Source organism: Juglans regia, chromosome 13 (assembly GCF_001411555.2).
Source record: "Juglans regia cultivar Chandler chromosome 13, Walnut 2.0, whole genome shotgun sequence".
Classification (NCBI taxonomy): domain Eukaryota; kingdom Viridiplantae; phylum Streptophyta; class Magnoliopsida; order Fagales; family Juglandaceae; genus Juglans; species Juglans regia.
This window is the reverse complement of record NC_049913.1, coordinates 2,153,424-2,174,094: the sequence shown is the minus strand read 5'-3', so window position 1 is coordinate 2,174,094 and position 20,671 is coordinate 2,153,424. Positions and strand designations below refer to the sequence as shown.

At 33.1% G+C, this 20,671-nt stretch overlaps 2 protein-coding genes and 1 long non-coding RNA gene across 12 annotated transcripts; all 3 read left to right on the top strand.

Moving 5' to 3' along the window:
• The first annotated feature begins 4,341 nt into the window (after positions 1–4,341).
• LOC109002956 (pathogenesis-related protein 1-like) lies at positions 4,342–5,180 on the top strand. The gene has a single exon (XM_035684186.1). The coding sequence runs from the start codon at positions 4,460–4,462 to the stop codon at positions 4,961–4,963; it is 504 nt and encodes a 167-aa protein (XP_035540079.1). The 5' UTR covers positions 4,342–4,459; the 3' UTR covers positions 4,964–5,180.
• Positions 5,181–13,475: 8,295 nt separating this feature from the next.
• Positions 13,476–14,246, top strand: LOC109018457 (pathogenesis-related protein 1-like). Its single transcript, XM_019000618.2, has one exon. The coding sequence runs from the start codon at positions 13,523–13,525 to the stop codon at positions 14,024–14,026; it is 504 nt and encodes a 167-aa protein (XP_018856163.1). The 5' UTR covers positions 13,476–13,522; the 3' UTR covers positions 14,027–14,246.
• A 1,099-nt stretch (positions 14,247–15,345) lies between these two features.
• Positions 15,346–20,070, top strand: LOC118344182. Of its 10 annotated transcripts, none has more exons than XR_004797953.1 (7): positions 15,346–15,642; positions 15,767–16,239; positions 16,342–16,457; positions 16,757–17,776; positions 18,132–18,175; positions 18,468–18,568; positions 19,974–20,070. It is a non-coding gene; the product is annotated as an uncharacterized LOC118344182 (long non-coding RNA). The 10 variants fall into 10 exon arrangements; XR_004797951.1 differs by lacking the exon at positions 19,974–20,070 and adding an exon at positions 19,713–19,943; XR_004797947.1 differs by lacking the exon at positions 19,974–20,070 and adding an exon at positions 17,867–18,036 and having other exon boundaries at positions 18,468–18,720.
• Positions 20,071–20,671: the final 601 nt, after the last annotated feature.

Genomic DNA, 20,671 nt, shown 5'->3' with positions numbered 1-20,671 from the left:
TCGAGGATGGGGGCCTGAGGTATGCTTTGTTGGAGCCAGCAGGACAGGGGCTCGGTGCGCTGGACGCACATGATTGGACCAGTGTGAGTTATTTTGTTGAATTTTTAAGAACTTTTTATGAGATAACCATGCGGCTATTTGGATCCAAATATACGACTGCGAACTCATTTTTCAGCGAGCTCTCAGAGCTTCACTTCCAGTTGGAAAATAGTTGTATTGACTCTGCTGGATTGTTATCTGCTATGGCTACGAGGATGAAGATCAAATATGATAAATATTGGGGGAATATTGAGAAGATAAATAGATTGCTATTTGTGGCTGTGATCCTTGACCCCCGAGTTAAGTTGGCCGTTCTAGAATTTTGGGTAAATTCCGTCCTCGGGGCAGTGAAGGCTGGAGAGTTTATTAGATTGCTAAAAAGTGATGTTGATGACTTATATCATCACTACAGTACTAGTGCTCAGCCTTCATCCGCAGTTGGTAGCTCCTCACATTCGAGGCCGACAGGATCGACAGTTTTCTCAGGTGATACTGACCCATCTGTAGGGGTTAGAGGCAATCGTATTATACGGCAGTATCATCAACTCATGTCAACAAGGAATATTATGCATTGTACATCTGAGGTTGAACGATATTTTATGCAAGCTGTCGAGGCACCTAGTGATGTATTTCAGTTATTAACTTGATGGAAAGTTAATTCCACCAAGTATCCAGTCCTTTCCCGTGTGGCCCGAGATGTGCTAGCCATTCCTGTCACTATGGTTGCCTCAGAGTCGGCATTTAGCACTGGAGGTCACGTGTTGGATGCTTATCGGAGTTCATTGTCACCGTCAACCGTGGAGGCCCTTGTTTGCACACAGGATTGGATAAGTGAAACGCCCATTGGACTAGATACTGTTGCCGTTGATGCCGAGAGCTATAGGCTTGAATTGGGTAAGTTTATATGCTTTTAAATGATGATTTAATTATTTTTAATGTTTCTAACTTCTACTTTTTATGATTTTATAGATCTAATTGTGAACCCTAACATAATTACCGATGATTGAGAGTCTGAAACGGACGCCACTTGAGAGTTGAAATGAAGTTGAGAGAACCTCATTTCTTGGTAAGAATCAAATTATTCTTTTACCGTATTCAATTTTTTATTATTAATTTTTTTTCATCTATTGATTGCAACTTTCTATTTTCATTTTATGCATCACCAATGGAATAAAAAGCATTTGAGTGAAATCTGTGTTTAATTTTTATGTAGTTATATTTCAAGGCTGAATCATATTGTTATTACGTTATAAATGAGACTGTTATAACTTATGGCTACATCATACATGTTAGTTACTTTTTAAACTATTTATATAGTTATATTTATGTAGTTATATCCCGAGCAAAGACGTGGGATAAGTACTCTTTATTCTATAATTTCTATTAGTACTTATCCATCCTCTCTCAAACGTTTATAATTTATTATCCAACTGAAATTAATCAAATTATACAAATTCGTACCATCATTCTTTTCTATAAAATTTTAAAATTTTGTAATTTTCGACTCATGAGTCATGAGCACTTTTAATGCTAAATTTCAGGTAGACATAAAACAAATTAAAGATATAATCAAAATTCAGTAACAAAATCAGAAGGAATATTTAAATTATTGAAAACTCTTGAATAAACCAAATATTTGTAGATGGTTCACTTTTAAAAAATATATATATGTTGCTCACTATCTGAAACGAAATTGAACAACAAAATTTAAATAATAATAAAAAAAGAACAGAAAATAACAACTAAAAATTTATTTCTGAACGGAGTTCGAAAATTTAATTCGGAGTCGGAGCTCCGACCTCCGTTTGGAACTCCCTCCGACCACCGTTCGGAGTTCCGATCGGAATCGGACTCTGACTAAGTTCGAAGTCGGAGTCGGAGGGGCAATTCGGCTTCGACTTTTGTCAGAGTCGGAGGTCGGAAACGACAACTCCGACTCCGTTGGAGTCGGAGCCCACCCCTAATTTCGATACAAATAATCGATGGATCTATCATTTTTCTTTGAGGAGTACTATTACATGAGTCACAAAGGATTACATAAAAGTAATCTAAAAAACTAACATGTTTCATGTGATCCTTATAAAGATCTGTTTTACAATAAAAATAACTTTATAATCTGACAAATAACATCAAATCACATAAGTTTGTGAGATTATTTTTATATAATCACTTTGTCACTAAATTATTTCTCTTTTCCTTTTAAAATACTACGTAACTAGGAAGCGTGATTTTCTTTGAGCATATTGCTAGCTACTATATATATATCCGGCCGTTTGACTTACATACCCACATATATGTATTAATATATATTATACGGTACCGATCCTTAATTAGGGCTGATCATGAACACAGCTTTAAAGTAAAATATTTTGACTTTATCCATAACTATTTTGAGTTTATCTAAAAATTATTAAGAAATGTTTTAGATATGTTAAAAGTGTGAAAATCGAGTTCCAATGGTTCTGTAATTATCCAGAGAAGAGTTTGAATGAGATATTATTACTGCTGAGAAGATTAAGCGCCAGATGACATCATTCCGTCAGAAGAGTTCCTTGCGACAGCGCTCCGTTAGCAAAATCCTCTGCAATTCAAACTGCTTTTAGATTATTTATTTAAGGAATCCAATTGGATAAGAGGATCATATATTTCTACTTGGAGATATTGGAGAGTATATTTTGAGTAATACTTATGTGTGATTCTAGTTATTTTCTTCTCTTATCAAGTGTGATCAATCGTGCTCTATGTTAAAGATTGAATGATCGTGATTTAATCATTAGAATTTTAAGAGAAAAGTAAATATTTGAAATCGTTAAAAGTTTTGACTATTATGAAGATAGAGATCATGATGCGCATATATATAATCCTCCTCATGATCGATAACCGAAATGCCATTCGACTTTCGATTGATCAGTGCTTTGACTTGTAAACACGAATTAATATATATATATATATATACATATATATATATAACATGCTCTCACGAGTTTTAATTAATTTTTCTACCCACAAATTAAGTTAATTCATGATCACGGCATGCATGCATCGAGATAGTCGTGATCGTCAGGTCATGACCAGTAGTAGTACTGTTCAATGCGATATATGTTAGATCTATCACCATAATTAGGACCACCCGAGTTCACGCACTCGCGAGTTCGATCGCAATCAACTTAGCTTACGTTGGTCATTGGCATACTTCTCATCATGACTTACAGATCAGGTACGACTCCCACCCTGGACTAAGTGCATGCATGCGCTGATTTTTAGGCCATATATCGACATATATGTAATTAACTAATTATTTAGTAATTGCTTGCATATTTTGAATAACAATAACATGAACAATACGGTACTTAATTGGCCGCTATAAGTACTGTTAGACCGGATCGTAGGGAATATTGACTCGAATTATAAGTTTTATTACAGGATAAATTAGGCGTAGAAATTAGACTTCTGTCATGCAAGCTCAAGTCACCTAAATCACCGGCGGATTCAAGGGAGCACAGAGGCAAAACCAAAATATGGGTATAAGTAATTCATGTTTTGTTTAGAAAAATTGAGAAATTATATATATATATATTTAAAAAAATAAAAAAATATATAACCCCAATAAAAAAAATTGAATTTTTCTTAGAAACTTAAATTGTGTATCTAAAAATTTTTATTATATAATTATATGAAAGTACTTGAAGCTAGCATTTAATATATGTCTATTTTCATTAGAGTTATTTCAACCTTTTTCTTTTATTATCTTATAGAATATCTTTTCTACATAAGTACGTACGTGATCAAGACATTTTGCCATGATTTTCCTTGAGTTAATATCTTTTAACACTTTTCTTGTAATGAAAGCTAGCTAAACATGTTAGTTTTCTGCTAGCTATAGATCATAAAACACAGCTTACCGGCTTGTCTTTGATTAATCTTATAAACGCGTGTCATATATAATGATCCCAAAATTGATATTAATATACGATAACTGATAGCATTTTTTTCTCTCAGATTATGTGTATAATAATTGTATTTTTCGAATCATAGATGGTACGTACAATACGCATTATATATATATATATATATGAATGATATATAAAAATTAATATCGTCATTAATTATTATATATGGTACTACTGCATGCAAGTGGTGTTTTGGTCTCTTTAGTTCCACCAAAGTTTTACGCTTCCCACGTTTGAACATTCTACTAAAGATCATTAACTCTTCCAAAACCCATGACATAATTTCCACAAAGTACTACTGGTGGCTAGGAAATGATAAAATTACGGAATTTCGTGTCCCTACCCTAACTCATTTGCATATTGCCCCAAGCATTTATAATTTCCCTATATATAGTACCGCTCATGCATGCTGGCTCTACCATCCTGCACGCTAATTAGCTTTTTCTTTGCATTACATACGAGAAACCAATATGCAGGGACTCACGATCATGAGAAACATTTCCCCAGCAATAATATTTGTTTTTGTCCTGACCTTTGCCTTCGTCCATGAATCCAGCGCCCAAGATTCACCACAAGACTACGTCAACGCTCACAACGCAGCTCGATCACAGGTTGGAGTCGGACCTATTGCTTGGGATGCAACCGTTGCCGCATTTGCACAGAATTATGCTAATCAACGTAAGGGTGATTGCAGACTTGTGCACTCGGGTGGCCCTTACGGCGAGAATATTGCATGGAGCAGTGGTGACCTCTCGGGAACGGCTGCCGTTAACCTTTGGGTAGCAGAGAAGGCCGACTACAACTACAACACTAACTCATGTGCTGCCGGCCGCCAGTGCGGCCACTATACTCAGGTGGTTTGGCGCAATTCTGTGCGCCTTGGCTGTGCTAAAGTCAGATGCAACAATGGCGGCACCTTCATCACTTGCAACTATGACCCCCCGGGCAACTATGTCGGGCAGCGGCCTTACTAATTAATAATTAGAGCTTTTCGATCGTTGCTTATAGTTCCTGACCAAGGCAAGCATGCATCTACGAGTTTAATTTTAGAGGGTGACCTTAAATAAGCTAGTCATGTAATATTGGCATCAAACTCTGAATAAATAAAGTGAAACTCGTGAAGTAATATGATATATGAGGATCAGGTCATGCATCGACTTCGTTTGCATGGGCTGCCTGTATTTTCCCGCACTTTTGGCTTATTTTTTTCTTTTTGAGGGCGCAAGTACGTTTGGCTTCTTCCCAACCATACATGCTGCATGTTGCGACAACTTAATTAATTTATACCCCACAAATTGCTTAGTTCCTAGCTAGATCATATTTTTACTTTCTTGTTCTCATGGAAGAGAATGACAAACATATATAATAAAGTCATTATATTTTTTTAATTGATCACCTTTATATGCATCGTGTTGATCATTGATTTATCACATTCCAAGTATATTTTCCATTAATATGCATTTCATGAAGTTCGATTATTAATGGTAATTGTTGGGGATAAGAGTACGTAGTTTGGATCTGGTAGAGTTTCACGACGATTTTATTGTTTTACAAAAGAAATTCAAACAACGGTAGGAAAAAAAAAAAAGATCATCCATTCTCTTTTAATCAAAAAATGCACGAAATTCACAATCATGACGTCCCTTTCTCTATTTTATAACTCTATAGTCATGTACGTGTTATTGACAATCACAGCCCTGCCCTACGACTTAGACCATATATATGGTTTGACGAATACAGCCTATGCAGATAACACAATCTATGTAGGATGTTAACATAATTTGTGGCCCACAATTGTAGGCTCATTGCATGTCTTGGCTAATTGATTTGATTCCTTAAATTATGTGGAAGGCCGACGGCTTCTTTTTTTCTTTTTGAGGGCGCAAGTACGTTTGGCTTCTTCCCAACTATACATGCTGCATATTGCGACAACTTAATTAATTTATACGCCACAAATTGCTTAGTTCCTAGCTAGATCATATTTTTACTTTCTTGTTCTTGTGGAAGAGAATGACAAACATATATAATAAAGTCATTATATTTTTTTAATTCATCACCTTTATATGGATCGTGTTGATCATTGATTTATCACATTCCAAGTATATTTCCCAATATGCATTTCATGAAGTTCGATTATTAATGGTAATTGTTGGGGATAAGAGTACGTAGTTAGTGGCCCGCTCAATGATCAGGTGAATAACCGGATAATTAAAGCTTGCTTCTTAGATAATGGCCATTGAGCCCCTTTTTAAGGGGATAACCACCAACTCTCAACTATCTAACCGATTCAATAAAAGTCACTCCTTAATATGGAAAGGGGATTGCTGAAGGGAAGAATTAATTAATATTCTCATTGATCACTCCCTCTTGAATTAAACTAGAGATAAGAAAATAGTGACTAACTTAATCATCGAAGAGTCTGCTGGCCAGCCTGGTCCTTCGGGACCTGGCAGAGTTCGACGACGATTTTATTGTTTTACAAAAGAAATTCAAACAACGGTAGGAAAAAAAAAAGGATCATCCATTCTCCTTTAACCAGAAAATACACGAAATTCACAATCATGACGTCCCTTTCTCTATTTTATAACTCTATAGTCATGTACGTGTTATTGACAATCACAGCCCTGCCCTACGACTTAGACCATATATATGGTTTGACGAATACAGCCTATGCAGATAACACAATCTATGTAGGATGTTAACATAATTTGTGGCCCACAATTGTAGGCTTATTGTCATGGCTAATTGATTTGATCTATTTGTTAGGGAACACTGTACGTAAGACATAGATTTGTATGTGGCAATGGTTTGGTCAAACATATAAGAAGAGATTTTAGATGGAGGATTGTGATAATTTGATTCCTTAAATTATGTGAAAGGCCGACGGCTATATTTCATCATGGCTATCAGTACCATATGTGTCCGGCTCTCTGATTTACTCAGTGAGCAGCGAAATACTGTATATATATATACGTACTTATAATTTTACATATATTAAATTAATACTCACTTTTTTAGGTTTCTTTTTAAATTCAAATTTTAAATTTTAAATTTCATAATTTTAAATTTTAAATTTCATAATTTTAAATCCATATTAATAATTCATCATATATGTCAATAAGCATGATTATTTTGTAAGTAAAAATTATAAGTATAAATAATATTTTCCTTTTTAAGCAAAATTATAAGGTTGATGTACATTTTTCAGCAAATAAAAGAATGAGAAAATAAATAGAAATTAAGAATTACGACCAAGTAAATAAAAAGACAAAGTAAAGGTCGACGCACAATGCTATGCAAGTTCCCTAGCTAGCTGCCAATGACCATTGGAGTTCCGTGACAGTGCAGATGACTCTAGAGAACGTGCACCCATGATCAAAGGAAAAAAATCGAGAAAATGATGGGTACACACTTTGGATTTTTCTTTTGCAGCAAATGAGCAAGGCAGTCTATTTTTTAGTCATCCAAAGGCATGCAGAAGCTGCGAATGTTCTTTCGATCGTACTTCTTGATTTCCGATCGAGGTGGTGGGGGAAGACGAAGTCTTGGCAAATGGCTAAAATTTTCTATCCATATTAGATATAACGCGGTATTACATGCACTAACACAGTACTAGTATGTAGTTGTTAATTTGTGTCCTACATGCAGGGATTTCACCTTATTTGTCCATCTGATCTCTTGTAGTTTTCAGGCCAATAAATTAATTTCATCACAAGACTTTAAAAATCATGAGACTTTAAAAATCATTAATTTGCAGGCAGCACTCTTGTTTTCAAGCATGCCATCTGATACAGTTATAAATCTATTAAAAAAATCTATTATTTTTTTAATCTAAAATATTAAAAAACTTAATTAATTTGAATATATTTTCTTATTCTTGAAAATGCAGAAAGAATGAGGGTGGATTTGCTTCGTACGACCTCACTATATCTTCTGCATGGTTAGAGGTAACATGACATGCATGCATTGATCTCTATCGTTAAATACGGTTAATTTGTAGAGCTGAAACTTCCATGTAAAGCTTTAATATGTGATCCTGATCAATCCAAAGGAAATGTTTAGAGATATTACGGTTGGAAAAAACTCTTCCAGTTAAAGTAGAGAAATAGAAATCCATAAATGCTTGCTTATATTAAGTTTTATGCTACTATGCATTAGGCTATTTACTAATCAATCTTAAGTACTCTTTCAATCCTATTGATTGTGATCTAACAACTAACTCAATTGCTCAAGATTTTGTGCCGCATGTAAGAGCATTCACAATGGCTTTTGTAAAATACAATTTTTTATAAAATATAAAGAAAGTTACTCAAAAGTCCATTCTAATGGATTTTGTATTTCATTTTTATTATACACTTCGCTACAATAATCCCGCTAGATGTAGAGAATATTGTTCACAACTTTAAAATATTTTAAATTAATTTCCCTCTCCTTTAAGTTTCTTTTCCCGCTACTCGAAAGTTATCATATTTTCATTTCGGCCCTTCTCTCTGATCATTTGATGGCATAATCTCAACATTTCATGGCATCACTATAAAAAAAAAATAATAATAATAAATAATAATAATAATAATCATCATGCACTTTCGAGTGTAGCTACATTCTATGACTAGCTTTTTTTCTTATTCGGATGAGAGGGTGGATATACAGTAGAAGGGTTACTTTGTGTATTATCTTTCATGTTTTCATAATACACTTTGAGAATATTCTCATAAATATAATCGTTTTTTAATCAATTTATATTTTGGTTTAGCTTATAAATTTGGATTAGTTTAAAATAAAACATAATTATGTAACATTGTATATGGAGAGATATTGTAAATATCAAAAGATATGAGGATATCATTAATAGTTAGAGAAAATATTTGAAATGAATAAAAAATATTAAAAAGTATAATATTTAAATGATATAAAGAAAAAATAGATAAGCTGATATATGATATATTGTAAAAGTCAGTATGTAAAATAGAAAGAGTAATAAGTTTTTGTGATGTATTTTAAAGGATAAGATAAAGAAATCATTGTAAATGCTCTAAGGAGTCATACTTTGTTTGCTGTTTAGACACATTATTTTCAAAAATTTTATTTTTCCTTTCAACTAGGCAATTGTGGCAAACGTGCTTTTCACGTTAAACTACTGCTAGTGTGTGTGTGTGTATATATATATATATATATATATATATAATTGCATGCTAGAGTACTAGGATATGGTCGACCCTGATAATTAGTCCTAAATACGTGCGTACGTACTCACACATATAGAAGGGTAGTGCTAGCTAGTGGTATGCACCCACATATATAGAAGAGTAGTGCTAGTGTGCCGCCTAACTTTGACTATTGGGCGTGCCCATTAGTACACATTTCACATTTTATTTTTTTCTTCTTTTTATTCTTATATTTTTTAACATATTTAAATATTTTTTAAAATTAAAAAAATATACCAATATACTAATAGTCACTTATTTAAACACTAAGTAAAAGAAAAAAAAATAAAAAAATAAACAATCAAAATAAAGAGACAAAATGAAGCGGCACAATAAGACTACTCTGTATAAAATCTATTGCATTCGATCCAGAAAGCAGAATCCTCATCGATAATCAAAAGGGCATTCGATTTTCACCTTATTAATTTGTCCAATATCTGATCTCTTGTCCCATGCAGGCCAATTAATTAATTCATCATGCACAAGACTGCATCAAATGCATGCTCACTCGATCACCATTAAAATGAATCCCATGCAGATTTCATTCTTTTTGTATTGTGCAGGTTTTTTTCCAGCTTTCCATGCATTCAATTGTTGCCTTTGGTCCTCAAAACCGAAGACTGCTACAATTAACTCATTTCGTCGATCGAGGAGAATATATACATGATGCATTAATGATCTATATATTATATGTAGGGATTGCCAGATGATCAATACTAGAATATGGACTACCTGGTAATTGGAGGTGCAGCTAAGACGTCCAAATTGATACCCATGCACATCATGTATGTATATAATCCTCCTCATCGATAACCGAAATGTCATTCGACTTTCGATTGATCACCTTGACTTGTAAACACGAATATATATATATATATATATATATATATAACATGCGGTCACGAGTTTTAATTAATTTTTCTACCCACAAATTAAGTTAATTCATGATCACGGCATCATGCATGCATCGAGATAGCCGTGATCGTCAGGTCATGACCAGTAGTACTGTTCAATGCGATATATGTTAGATCTATCACCATAATTACGACCATCCGAGTTCACGCACGCGCGAGTTTCTATCGCAATCGCAGTACGTTTGGTTGTTAAATTTCTTTCGATTAATTATTATAATTTTTTTAAATTTTAATACAAAATATAATAAACAATTTAATTTTTTAAAATTTTAAAATAATAATAATATTAAAATATAATAATCTAACAATATTTTATCATTTCAACTAAACTCAACTCAATTTAATATCTAAACGCAACGTTTACTTACGTTGGTCATGAATTACAGATAAAGTACGTCTTCCAAGTCTCACCATGGACTAAGCTTCTTGTTTTACCATCATTATCTTGATGAATTTAATTATTATAATTATTTTAAATTTTTATATAATAAAATAAAATAAATAATTTAATTTTTTTTAAATTTTAAAATAAAAATATTATTAAAAAAATATAACGTAATAATATTTTATTTAATTTTTAATTTTTATCTTAATTCATCTTATTTAAGACGGAGGCCATGCGTTGATTTTTTTGGCCACATATGGACATATATCTAATTAATTAATTAATTAGTAATTGCTTGCATATTTTGAATAACAATAACATTAACATGATCAATACGGTACTTAATAATTGGCCGCTAGTGATAGACCGGAGTAGGAATATAGACTCGAATTATAAGTTTTCTTACAGGATAATTAAAAGCGTAGACTTCTGCCAATTCAAGTCAATATTCCCTACTCCGGTCTCATAAACAAAACATAAATTACTCGTAACCATATTTTGGTTTTGCCTCTGCTCTCTTGAATCCCCGGGTAGGTTTGGATAGTGAAATAAAAATTTTTAATTTTAGATGTAAGTTTAAAATATTATTTTTTAATATTATTATTATTTTAAAATTTGAAAAAGTTTAATTGGTATTTGAAAATTTTGAATTGTTTAAAAAAATTATAATGATGAGATGAGATGAAAATTTTGTGTCTCATTCCACTTGCCAAACCTATTTTACAAATTTTAAAATAATAATAATATTAAAAAATAATATTTTAAACTTACATCTAAAACTAAAAATTCTATTTTCACTATCCAAATCTGCCGGCAGATTCAAGGGAGCATAGGCAAAACTAAAATATGATTATGAGTAATTCATGTTTTGTTTATAAGAAAGCTTGAGAATTTATATATATTTAGTTTTTTTAAAAAAAAAATAAAAAATATATAACCCCAATAAAAATTTAAAAAAAATTGACTTTTTCTTAGAAACTTAAATTGTGTACCTACAAATTTTTATTATATAATTATGAAAATACTTGAAGCTAGCATATAATATTTGTCTATTTTCATTAGAGTTCTTTCAACCTTTTTTTTCTTTTATTATCTTATAGAATATCTTTACTACACGAGTACAAGACACTTTGCCATGATTTTCCTTGAGTTAATTTCTTTTAACACTTTTCTTGTAATTAAAGCTAGCTAAACATGTTAGTTTTCTGCTAGCTAGAGATCAGAAAACACTTACCATGTTTGTAGGTTTGGCAAGTGGGATGAAACACAAAATTTTCATCTCATCTCATTTCATTTCATTACTATAATTTTTTCAAATTCCCACATAAATTATAATAGACAATTCAACTTTTTCAAATCTCAATTCAACTTTTTCAAATTTTAAAACAATAATAATATTAAAAAATAATATTTTAAACTTTCATCTAAAACAAAAAATTCTCATCGCACTATCCAAATCTACCGGCGGATTCAAGGGAGCATAGGCAAAACTAAAATAAGGTTATGAGTAATTCATGTTTTGTTTATAAGAAAGCTTGAGAATTTATATATATTTAGGTTTTTTTAAAAAATAAAAAATAAAAAATATATAACCCCAATAAAAAATTAAAAGAAATTGACTTTTTCTTAGAAACTTAAATTGTGTACCTACAAATTTTTATTATATAATTATGAAAATACTTGAAGCTAGCATATAATATTTGTCTATTTTCATTAGAGTTCTTTCAAACTTTGTTTCTTTTATTATCTTATAGAATATCTTTTCTACATGAGTACAAGACACTTTGCCATGATTTTCCTTGAGTTAATTTCTTTTAACACTTTTCTTGTAATTAAAGCTAGCTAAATACGTTAGTTTTCTGCTAGCTAGAGATCAGAAAACATTTACAATGTTAGTAGGTTTGGCAAATAGGATGAGATATAAAATTTTCATCTCATTTCATTTCATCATTACAATTTTTTCAAATTTCCACACAAATTAAAATAAACAATTCAACTTTTTCAAATCTCAAAACAATAATAATATTAAAAAGTAATATTTTAAACTTTCATCTAAAACAAAAAATTCTTATCTCACTATCCAAACCTATCGGCGGATTCAAGGGAGCATGGGCAAAACCAAAATATGGTTATGAGTAATTCATGTTTTGTTTATAAGAAAACTTGAAAATTTATATATATTTAGGTTTTTTTTAAAAAAAATAAAAAATATATAACCCGAATAAAAAAAATAAAAAAACTTGAATTTTTCTTAAAAACTTAAATTGTGTACCTAAAAATTTTATTATATAATTATGAAAATACTTGAAGCTAGCATATAATATTTCATGTCTATTTTCATTAGAGTTCTTTCAACCTTTTTCTTTTATTATCTTATAGAATATCAATTCTACATGAGTACAAGACAGTACTTTACCATGATTTTCCTTGAGTTAATTTCTTTTAACACTTTTCTTGTAATTAAACCTAGCTAAACATGTTAGTTTTCTGCTAGCTAGAGATAAGAAAATGCTTACCGGCTTGTTTTTTATTCTTATAAACGCGCGTCATATATAATCCTAAAATTGATATTAATATACGATAACTCATGATAGTATTTTTTTTTTCTCTCAAATTATGTGTATAATTGTATTTTTCGAATCATATGTAGATGGTACATACAATACGCACTATATATATATGAAATATATATATATAACTTAATATCATCATTAATTATTATATATGGTACTGCATGCATGCAAGTGGTGTTTTGGTCTCTTTTGTTCCACCAAAGTTTTACGCTTCCCACGTTTGAACATTCTACTAAAGATCATTAACCCTTCCAAAACCCATGACATAATTTCCACAAAGTACTACCGGTGGCTAGGAAATGATAAAATTACGGAGTTTCGTGTCCCTACCCTAACTCATTTGCATATTGCCCCAAGCATTTATAATTTCCCTATATATAGTACCGCTGATGCATGCTGGCTCTACCATCCTGCACGCTAATTAGCTTTTTCTTTGCATTACATACGAGAAACCACTATGCAGCGACTCACGATCATGAGAAACATTTCCCCAGCAATGATATTTGTTTTTATCCTGACCTTTGCCTTCGTCCATGAATCCAGCGCCCAAGATTCACCACAAGACTACGTCAACGCTCACAACGCAGCTCGATCACAGGTTGGAGTCGGACCTATTGCTTGGGATGCTACCGTTGCGGCATTTGCACAGAGCTATGCTAATCAACGTAAGGGTGATTGCAGACTTGTGCACTCGGGTGGCCCTTACGGGGAGAATATTGCATGGAGCAGTGGTGACCTCTCGGGAACGGCTGCCGTTAACCTTTGGGTAGCAGAGAAGGCCGACTACAACTACAACACTAACTCATGTGCTGCCGGCCGCCAGTGCGGCCACTATACTCAGGTGGTTTGGCGCAATTCTGTGCGCCTTGGCTGTGCTAAAGTCAGATGCAACAATGGCGGCACCTTCATCACTTGCAACTATGACCCCCGGGGCAACATTGTCGGGCAGAAGCCTTACTAATTAATAATTAGAGCTTTTCGATCGTTGCTTGTAGTTCCTGATCAAAGCAAGCATGCATGCATCTACTAGTTTAATTTTAGAGGGTGACCTTAAATAAGTCATGTAATATTGGCATCAAACTCTGAATAAATCAAGTGAAACTCGTGAAGTAATATTATATATGAGGATCAGGTCATGCATCGACTACTTCGTTTGCATGGGCTGCCTGTTTTTTCCCGCACTTTTGGCTTCTTTTTTTCTTTTTGAGGGCACAAGTACGTTTGGCTTCTTCCCAACTATACATGCTGCATATTGCGACAACTTAATTAATTTATACGCCACAAATTGCTTAGTTCCTAGCTAGATCATATTTTTACTTTCTTGTTCTTGTGGAAGAGAATGACAAACATATATAATAAAGCCATTATATTTTTTTAATTGATCACCTTTATATGGATCGTGTTGATCATTGATTTATCACATTCCAAGTATATTTCCCAATATGCATTTCATGAAGTTCGATTATTAATGGTAATTGTTGGGGATAAGAGTACGTAGTTAGTGGCCCGCTCAATGATCAGGTGAATAACCGGATAATTAAAGCTTGCTTCTTAGATAATGGCCATTGAGCCCCTTTTTTAAGGGAATAACCACCAACTCTCAACTATCTAACCGATTCAATAAAAAGTCACTCCGTAATATGGAAAGGGGATTGTTGAAGGGAAGAATGAATTAATATTCTCACTGATCACTCTCTCTTGAATTAAACTAGAGAGAAGAAAATAGTAACCACCTTAATCATCAAAGAGTCTGCAGGCCGGCCTGGTCCTTTGGGATCTGGTAGAGTCCGACGATGATTTTCTTGTTTTACAAAAGAAATTCAAACAACAGCCGAAAAAAAAAGATCATCCGATCATATTGGTGGCACTGTTCTTTAACCGGAAAATGCACGAGTAGTGATTCAATTCACAATCATGGCGTCCCTTTCTGATCTATTTTATAACTCTATAGTGAACGTGTTATATATTGACAATCACAACCCTGCTGTGCCACTTGAGACAATACTATTTTCGTTCCACTTAGCCCATATATATGGTTTGACGAATACAGCCTACATAAGCAGATAACACAATCTATGTAGGATTTTAACATAATTTGTGGCCCACAATTGTAGGCTCATTGCATGTCTTGGCTAATTGATTTGATTCCTCAAATTATGTGGAAGGCCGACGGCTAAATCATGACTATCTCCATATCTCCTTATATATAAAAAGATCCTGTAAAACAGAATTTTCTTATTTTAATAAAATTTTATTGTTTTAATGGAATTTCTTTATTTCCATTAACTTTCCTTTAAGCCTCTGTATGCAATAATTTGTTAAGCCTTCGTTATAATAATTTTAAATCGAAAACAGTGCACAGGTGAAATACAAACCGACACAAACAACTCTCCAAAAATCAAAATCCTTTCCTTCTGTCTCTTCATCTTCTCTTTTTCTCTTCGTCTTCGTGAATCGTATCTGCAATCCCTGATCTGCTAAACACTGGTTCGCCAAAGCCCACTGATGCCTGCGATGCGGATAAATGTGCTGGTTTCATTGTCGAAGGCGAGGCCTTGGTGTCGTCGCTGTCTTTGGGTAAAATAATTTTGAAACTTTAGCTTTTGCATGTGCTCTTGAGTGTATTTGAAATCTGGGTTTTTTTTTGAGTTGTGCATTTAGATGGTTTTATTTTTTGTTCTGGGGTTGGTGGTGGATTTAGGTGGAGCTGCCGTGGATGCTGATAAATCAAAGGCGGTCGGCACTGCACTACGTTTGAAGAAGCTCACGGCGAATATTAAGCGGGATTTGATCGTGTTTCGAATTTGATCGTGTTTTGGGTTTGGATTTTCGCAGTTTCTACTGGACCTGTGTTTCGTGCATTTGGGTTTGTTTAGATGGTTTTGCATTTTAGGGGTTTTGGGTTTAATTTCTTTTATTTTTTTCAATCATTTAAAGCTTTATTTACTTTATTTTTTCGACATCTGAATCTAGGGTTTACTGATATTTTGGTTTTCAGGGGCGCCAATTTTTGCCCCTGTTCGACCGAGTGCAGTGATTTCAGTTTCTGTCTCTTTCATTTCGTTCATTCAGTGGATTTCGAAGAAGTTAATTGTTTTGGGAGTGTCTGAACAGTCTATGGCGAGGCTCTTTCGGAACGCTTCCATTTTCAGACACTATCTACATATTCCGGAGGTCACTCTCTTCACCCATTTGCATACCATTTTTTAGAGGCTTTTTTCATTCGATGTTTATTCGGGTACTCTGTTTCTTACACTCTCTTTGATCACCGACCAGGTGTGCGCACTTTTAAGAAATGAAAGTTTGGAGAGATTGGAATCTTAAGGTTTGGGACCATTGAAGATAATGGTCCTCGTGCAAAGCAGCCTATTGCAACTGTTTGACCCAATGGAGTTTGGTAGCTTCTTTCTAAAAGGCAAAAAAAAAAAAAAAAAATATAACATGTTCAGTTTTAGCCTCTTTTGGGCTTTTTTTTTTTCTTGGGAAACAAGATGGGAATTTTCATATATGAGCATTTCTTTTGTTTTTCCCCGTGTTTTTGGTCATTGAAAAAAATATATGCTTTTGTTGTACTCTGTGTTTGAGGTTTTGATAGAATTGTTTCTCTTTATTTGCCTCTTTTACAATTTCCAGGTTTGGCGCATTTGAACCTTATTTAAGTTGATTTATTTATCTGATTGCTTATCTGCAGCGCTTTAGAAGAGTCATATTGGGCACTTCTTCTCAGTTTTGCGAATTTTCTACAAGAGGTGCTGAAATTATCTGGCTGTTGACAGAACCATAGTTTGGGAATTCTTAAATTGGTGATTTAGGTCGTTGTTGAATTTTATTTCAGCACCTTTGGCGTGTCATAAATTAGTCTTGTTTCTCTAGGCCCATTGAATTTATGAAAGACTCATCTAGATCATATAAATTATTTGTTTTCTATGTTGAAAGTTTTCTTTTTTGTTGTCCAAATGTAGACGTGAGGTAGTACGATCCATGTGTGGATGCCATTTATTTGTACTAAAGCTTAATTGAGAGTGTTGTTGAGTATCATAAAAATCATATTAAAAATGAGAATCACCAGTGTTTATGAGTGGAAAGTTTGACAAACTGTACTTTATTTTGTGTTGCCTTTGTTTTCTGATGCCCTTTCTCTGTCTCTTAATGAAGAGTCCCAAATTTACAAGAAATCCAAAGAATAGAAAGCAAATGAAGATGTTATAGTGGAGAAGGAAAAAATCATTCAACAATTACTAATTTCTTTAAAATTACAAGAAGTAAAGTATACACGCCTTATTATATTCAAATACCTCTAATTTTAATGAAATTAGTAGCTACTATTGTTTAATGCTTAGAGGCTGCTAGATGTGCTTAGTTTGTCACTACATACGAACCCATTGTTGACTACAGTTTTGGATATCATCATTCTTAAGCATTATGAAGTCACATGTCCAATTTTAATGAAATTAGCAGCTAATATTGTTCTATACTCAGAGCCTGCTAGATCTGCTTAGCTTGTTACTACATAGGTGCACATTATTGACTACAGTTTTGGATATCATCATTCTTATGCATAATGAAGCCACGTTGTAAATTTAAAGGACTTTCATACGGCAGGTCTCTATAATTTCAGAAAAGAAGGGACTTTAGATGCGGAGTAGGTTGGTAAGGCTTATGCATGTGATGGTGAATGCAAAATAAGGAGAATGCAACCTTCGAAACCCAGGTAAATGAAACTAAGAGGAAAGTAAACTATTTGACTTTGAATCTAAAGAGAGTTACTTATTTTGAGTCTTCCAAACTCATGATGTGCCAGATATCTCAAACTCAGATTTTCAGTCTTCCATCCCTTCTCAAAAACATTTATTTTGATCCAATCAACGCTGCTAGGCCAGAGTCCACATATTTTATTCAATCCAAGGGTCTCGTTGGCACTCCCTCTTGGACTTCATCATTCTGCCTTAGTTCTCATGCTTACAACATAATGTAATTTTTGTTGCCACCATAGTTTCCTTGGCTTAATTCTCATGCTTACAGTGTGGCTATTATATTGCCTTCTAATATTGATAATATGCTTGCAGTTCTTCCAGAAAATGCTAAATCTAATCGCATGGATTGGTTTCAGGTAATAATAAAGCTTGTGCTAAAGTAGATTTATATTCTTAGTGACATATACATATACATAGAGACATATTCTTAGTGACATATAAATAGAGAGGGATCAGAAATGAGACATGATAATAAAGCTTGTGCTCAAGTTGATTTAGAAGTAATCTATTTGGAAGGTAATGGAATAATAGAAAGTATTTATTTTAGATTAATAATATTTATTACTTTATTTAGTGTATTCTGCACAACTAAAAAAATATTTTATTCATTATATCTTGAGGGATGTTGTTGATTTTATTGTTGATTAGATGCACAAATACCTGCTTAAATTCTAGGAAAGCGGCTTAGAGGCTGAAAGTTGGCATCAGAAGAACCCCACATATGGCATTCCTTGGCAATCCTGGATCAGGTAGTTGCTGGCAAGTTTGTTTGTGTCTCATAATGATGTTTATTTATTTTCCTTCACCACTGAAATTCCTGTTTATATTGCGATGCTCAAACTCAGATGAAAAAAACTGATGTTTGAGTTTTATGATTATCATCAGCAACAGTCTTTTTCTACTGGTGATTTTTATTTGGTATGTACTGTTTGTCTTATTGTTGTTTAGTAGGGAAATAAGTTAACGAGTTTTTTCTTCTGGAAATAAGTTAACGAGTTTTTTTCTTCTGTCATACCTTGGGGATTCCTGGAAAGAACATTTGATTTGGGAAGCCTTGAGGATTTTAACTGATCCATTTGGTACGATGGGAAACATTAAGAATTGAAATGGGAGATTGAATTATCTCTTTGTTTTTCTTTTGGTAATAGTAATTGTGCATGAATTCTGGAAATAATGCCCTTGCTTGCCCATGTCTCTCTTTTTCCCTCAAGTGAAGAAAAAAAGAGTTAAAAAACCCAGGAAAAGTAAATAAATTGAGGAAAAAGAAACCAAAAAACCAATGTGTTGAGGAAAAAGTTAAAAAATTTGAGGGGAAAAAACCTTGTTAAAATGAAATTGTTTTCTTCAAGCCTGGTATGGCATCATACTGCTGGGTATGGAAGGTTTCTTCTGCAACAACCCAGAGAGAGTTGGTATGGGAAAGCAAAAGCCAAGAGACCCAGAAGAGTTTAAAAACTCTGTTCAAGGCTTGCGTTTAGAAATGCTGGTGTTCTTTTGAAATGTTAATTGAGAATTTATAAGCAAGGGATCTTTTATTTCAGTCAGAGAGTGAAATATGACTGGTCTAAACTGTAACTCATTTTCAGCTCATTCCTTCCCCATCTCTATAACACACTTTCTTCTCCCTCTTCCATAAAAGCATATTGAAAGCATGCACAGGCAGATACCAGTAGATATTCCGTAATAAGTGGGTCCTTTTGGAGAGAAAAGATAAAATCAAGCAGTAAAAAGGGGGAGAAGAAGAGGTGAAAAGGCAGAAGATTATTATTTGATTCTGATTTGCAGTTCTTTACTGATATTTGTTTTTGCCAAATGTACATCTTTTATGAACACTGGATTTTTTATGAATTTCACTTGTGCTACTTATGGGTTTTATCATGATGTTATGAACAGATTTGTAGAAATAACTCTGTATCTCCAACTGGGGAGCTGGAAAATTTGATTGTTGGATGCTCCTTAATCCTCTATCAGTTGATGTTCATATTTTGTAATTTAGATAGTTTTTGTAATAGATAGCTTTTGTACATTTTTTTATTAGATTTTATTATTATTTGATAATTTCTCTTCTTTATTTCCCTTTATCGCACACCCATTTTCTTCAATTTATTTCTCTTGCTGATATATGTTGTTTCCTCTGGGTTGAGAAACCTGAAGAAGGATCCATCAGTCAAAGGGTTCAGAGGTTGGCATTAGGAAACAGAGGATAGAGGCATTTTTCCTGATGTATGTAATTCTGATGAGTAATTTAAATATAAACTAAGCACGTTGCTTTTACCTAGTGTGTGTGTCTATATATATATATATATATATAGAGAGAGAGAGAGAGAGAGAGAGAGAGAGAGAGAATCGGGTTTAGGAGAGAGCTTTTGCGAAAGATTTTGCTGAGAGTGAGGAGAGAGACGTTTGCTGCATTTTGCAGAGAAAGAGTTTCCTAAGAATAGCGTTGGTGTTATTGGGTCTACTGTATATCTCTTGAGATTACTGATGTATCTCTCTCTTATTGGAGGGTGTAAATCTCAATTTTTCACTTTCAAGACTCTCTCATATATATATATATATATATATATATATATATATATATATATATTCTTCCCTAGCTCTTGATCTGACTTTATGACTTTAGGGAAATCCAGAGATCAATCAATTATCTACAGCGTGATGACATATGGGCTGGGGCCTATAATTGGAAGGCCACGGTCATGAAATTCATAGCTAGTTACAAGAAAATTGTTTATTTGTGATCAGTTAATTCTAACGAAATGATTATTTACAATTAAAATTAGTTGTAAATAGTCTTTTAGTTGTAATAAATTGATCACAAAAATACATTTTTCTTGTAATATAGGCACATA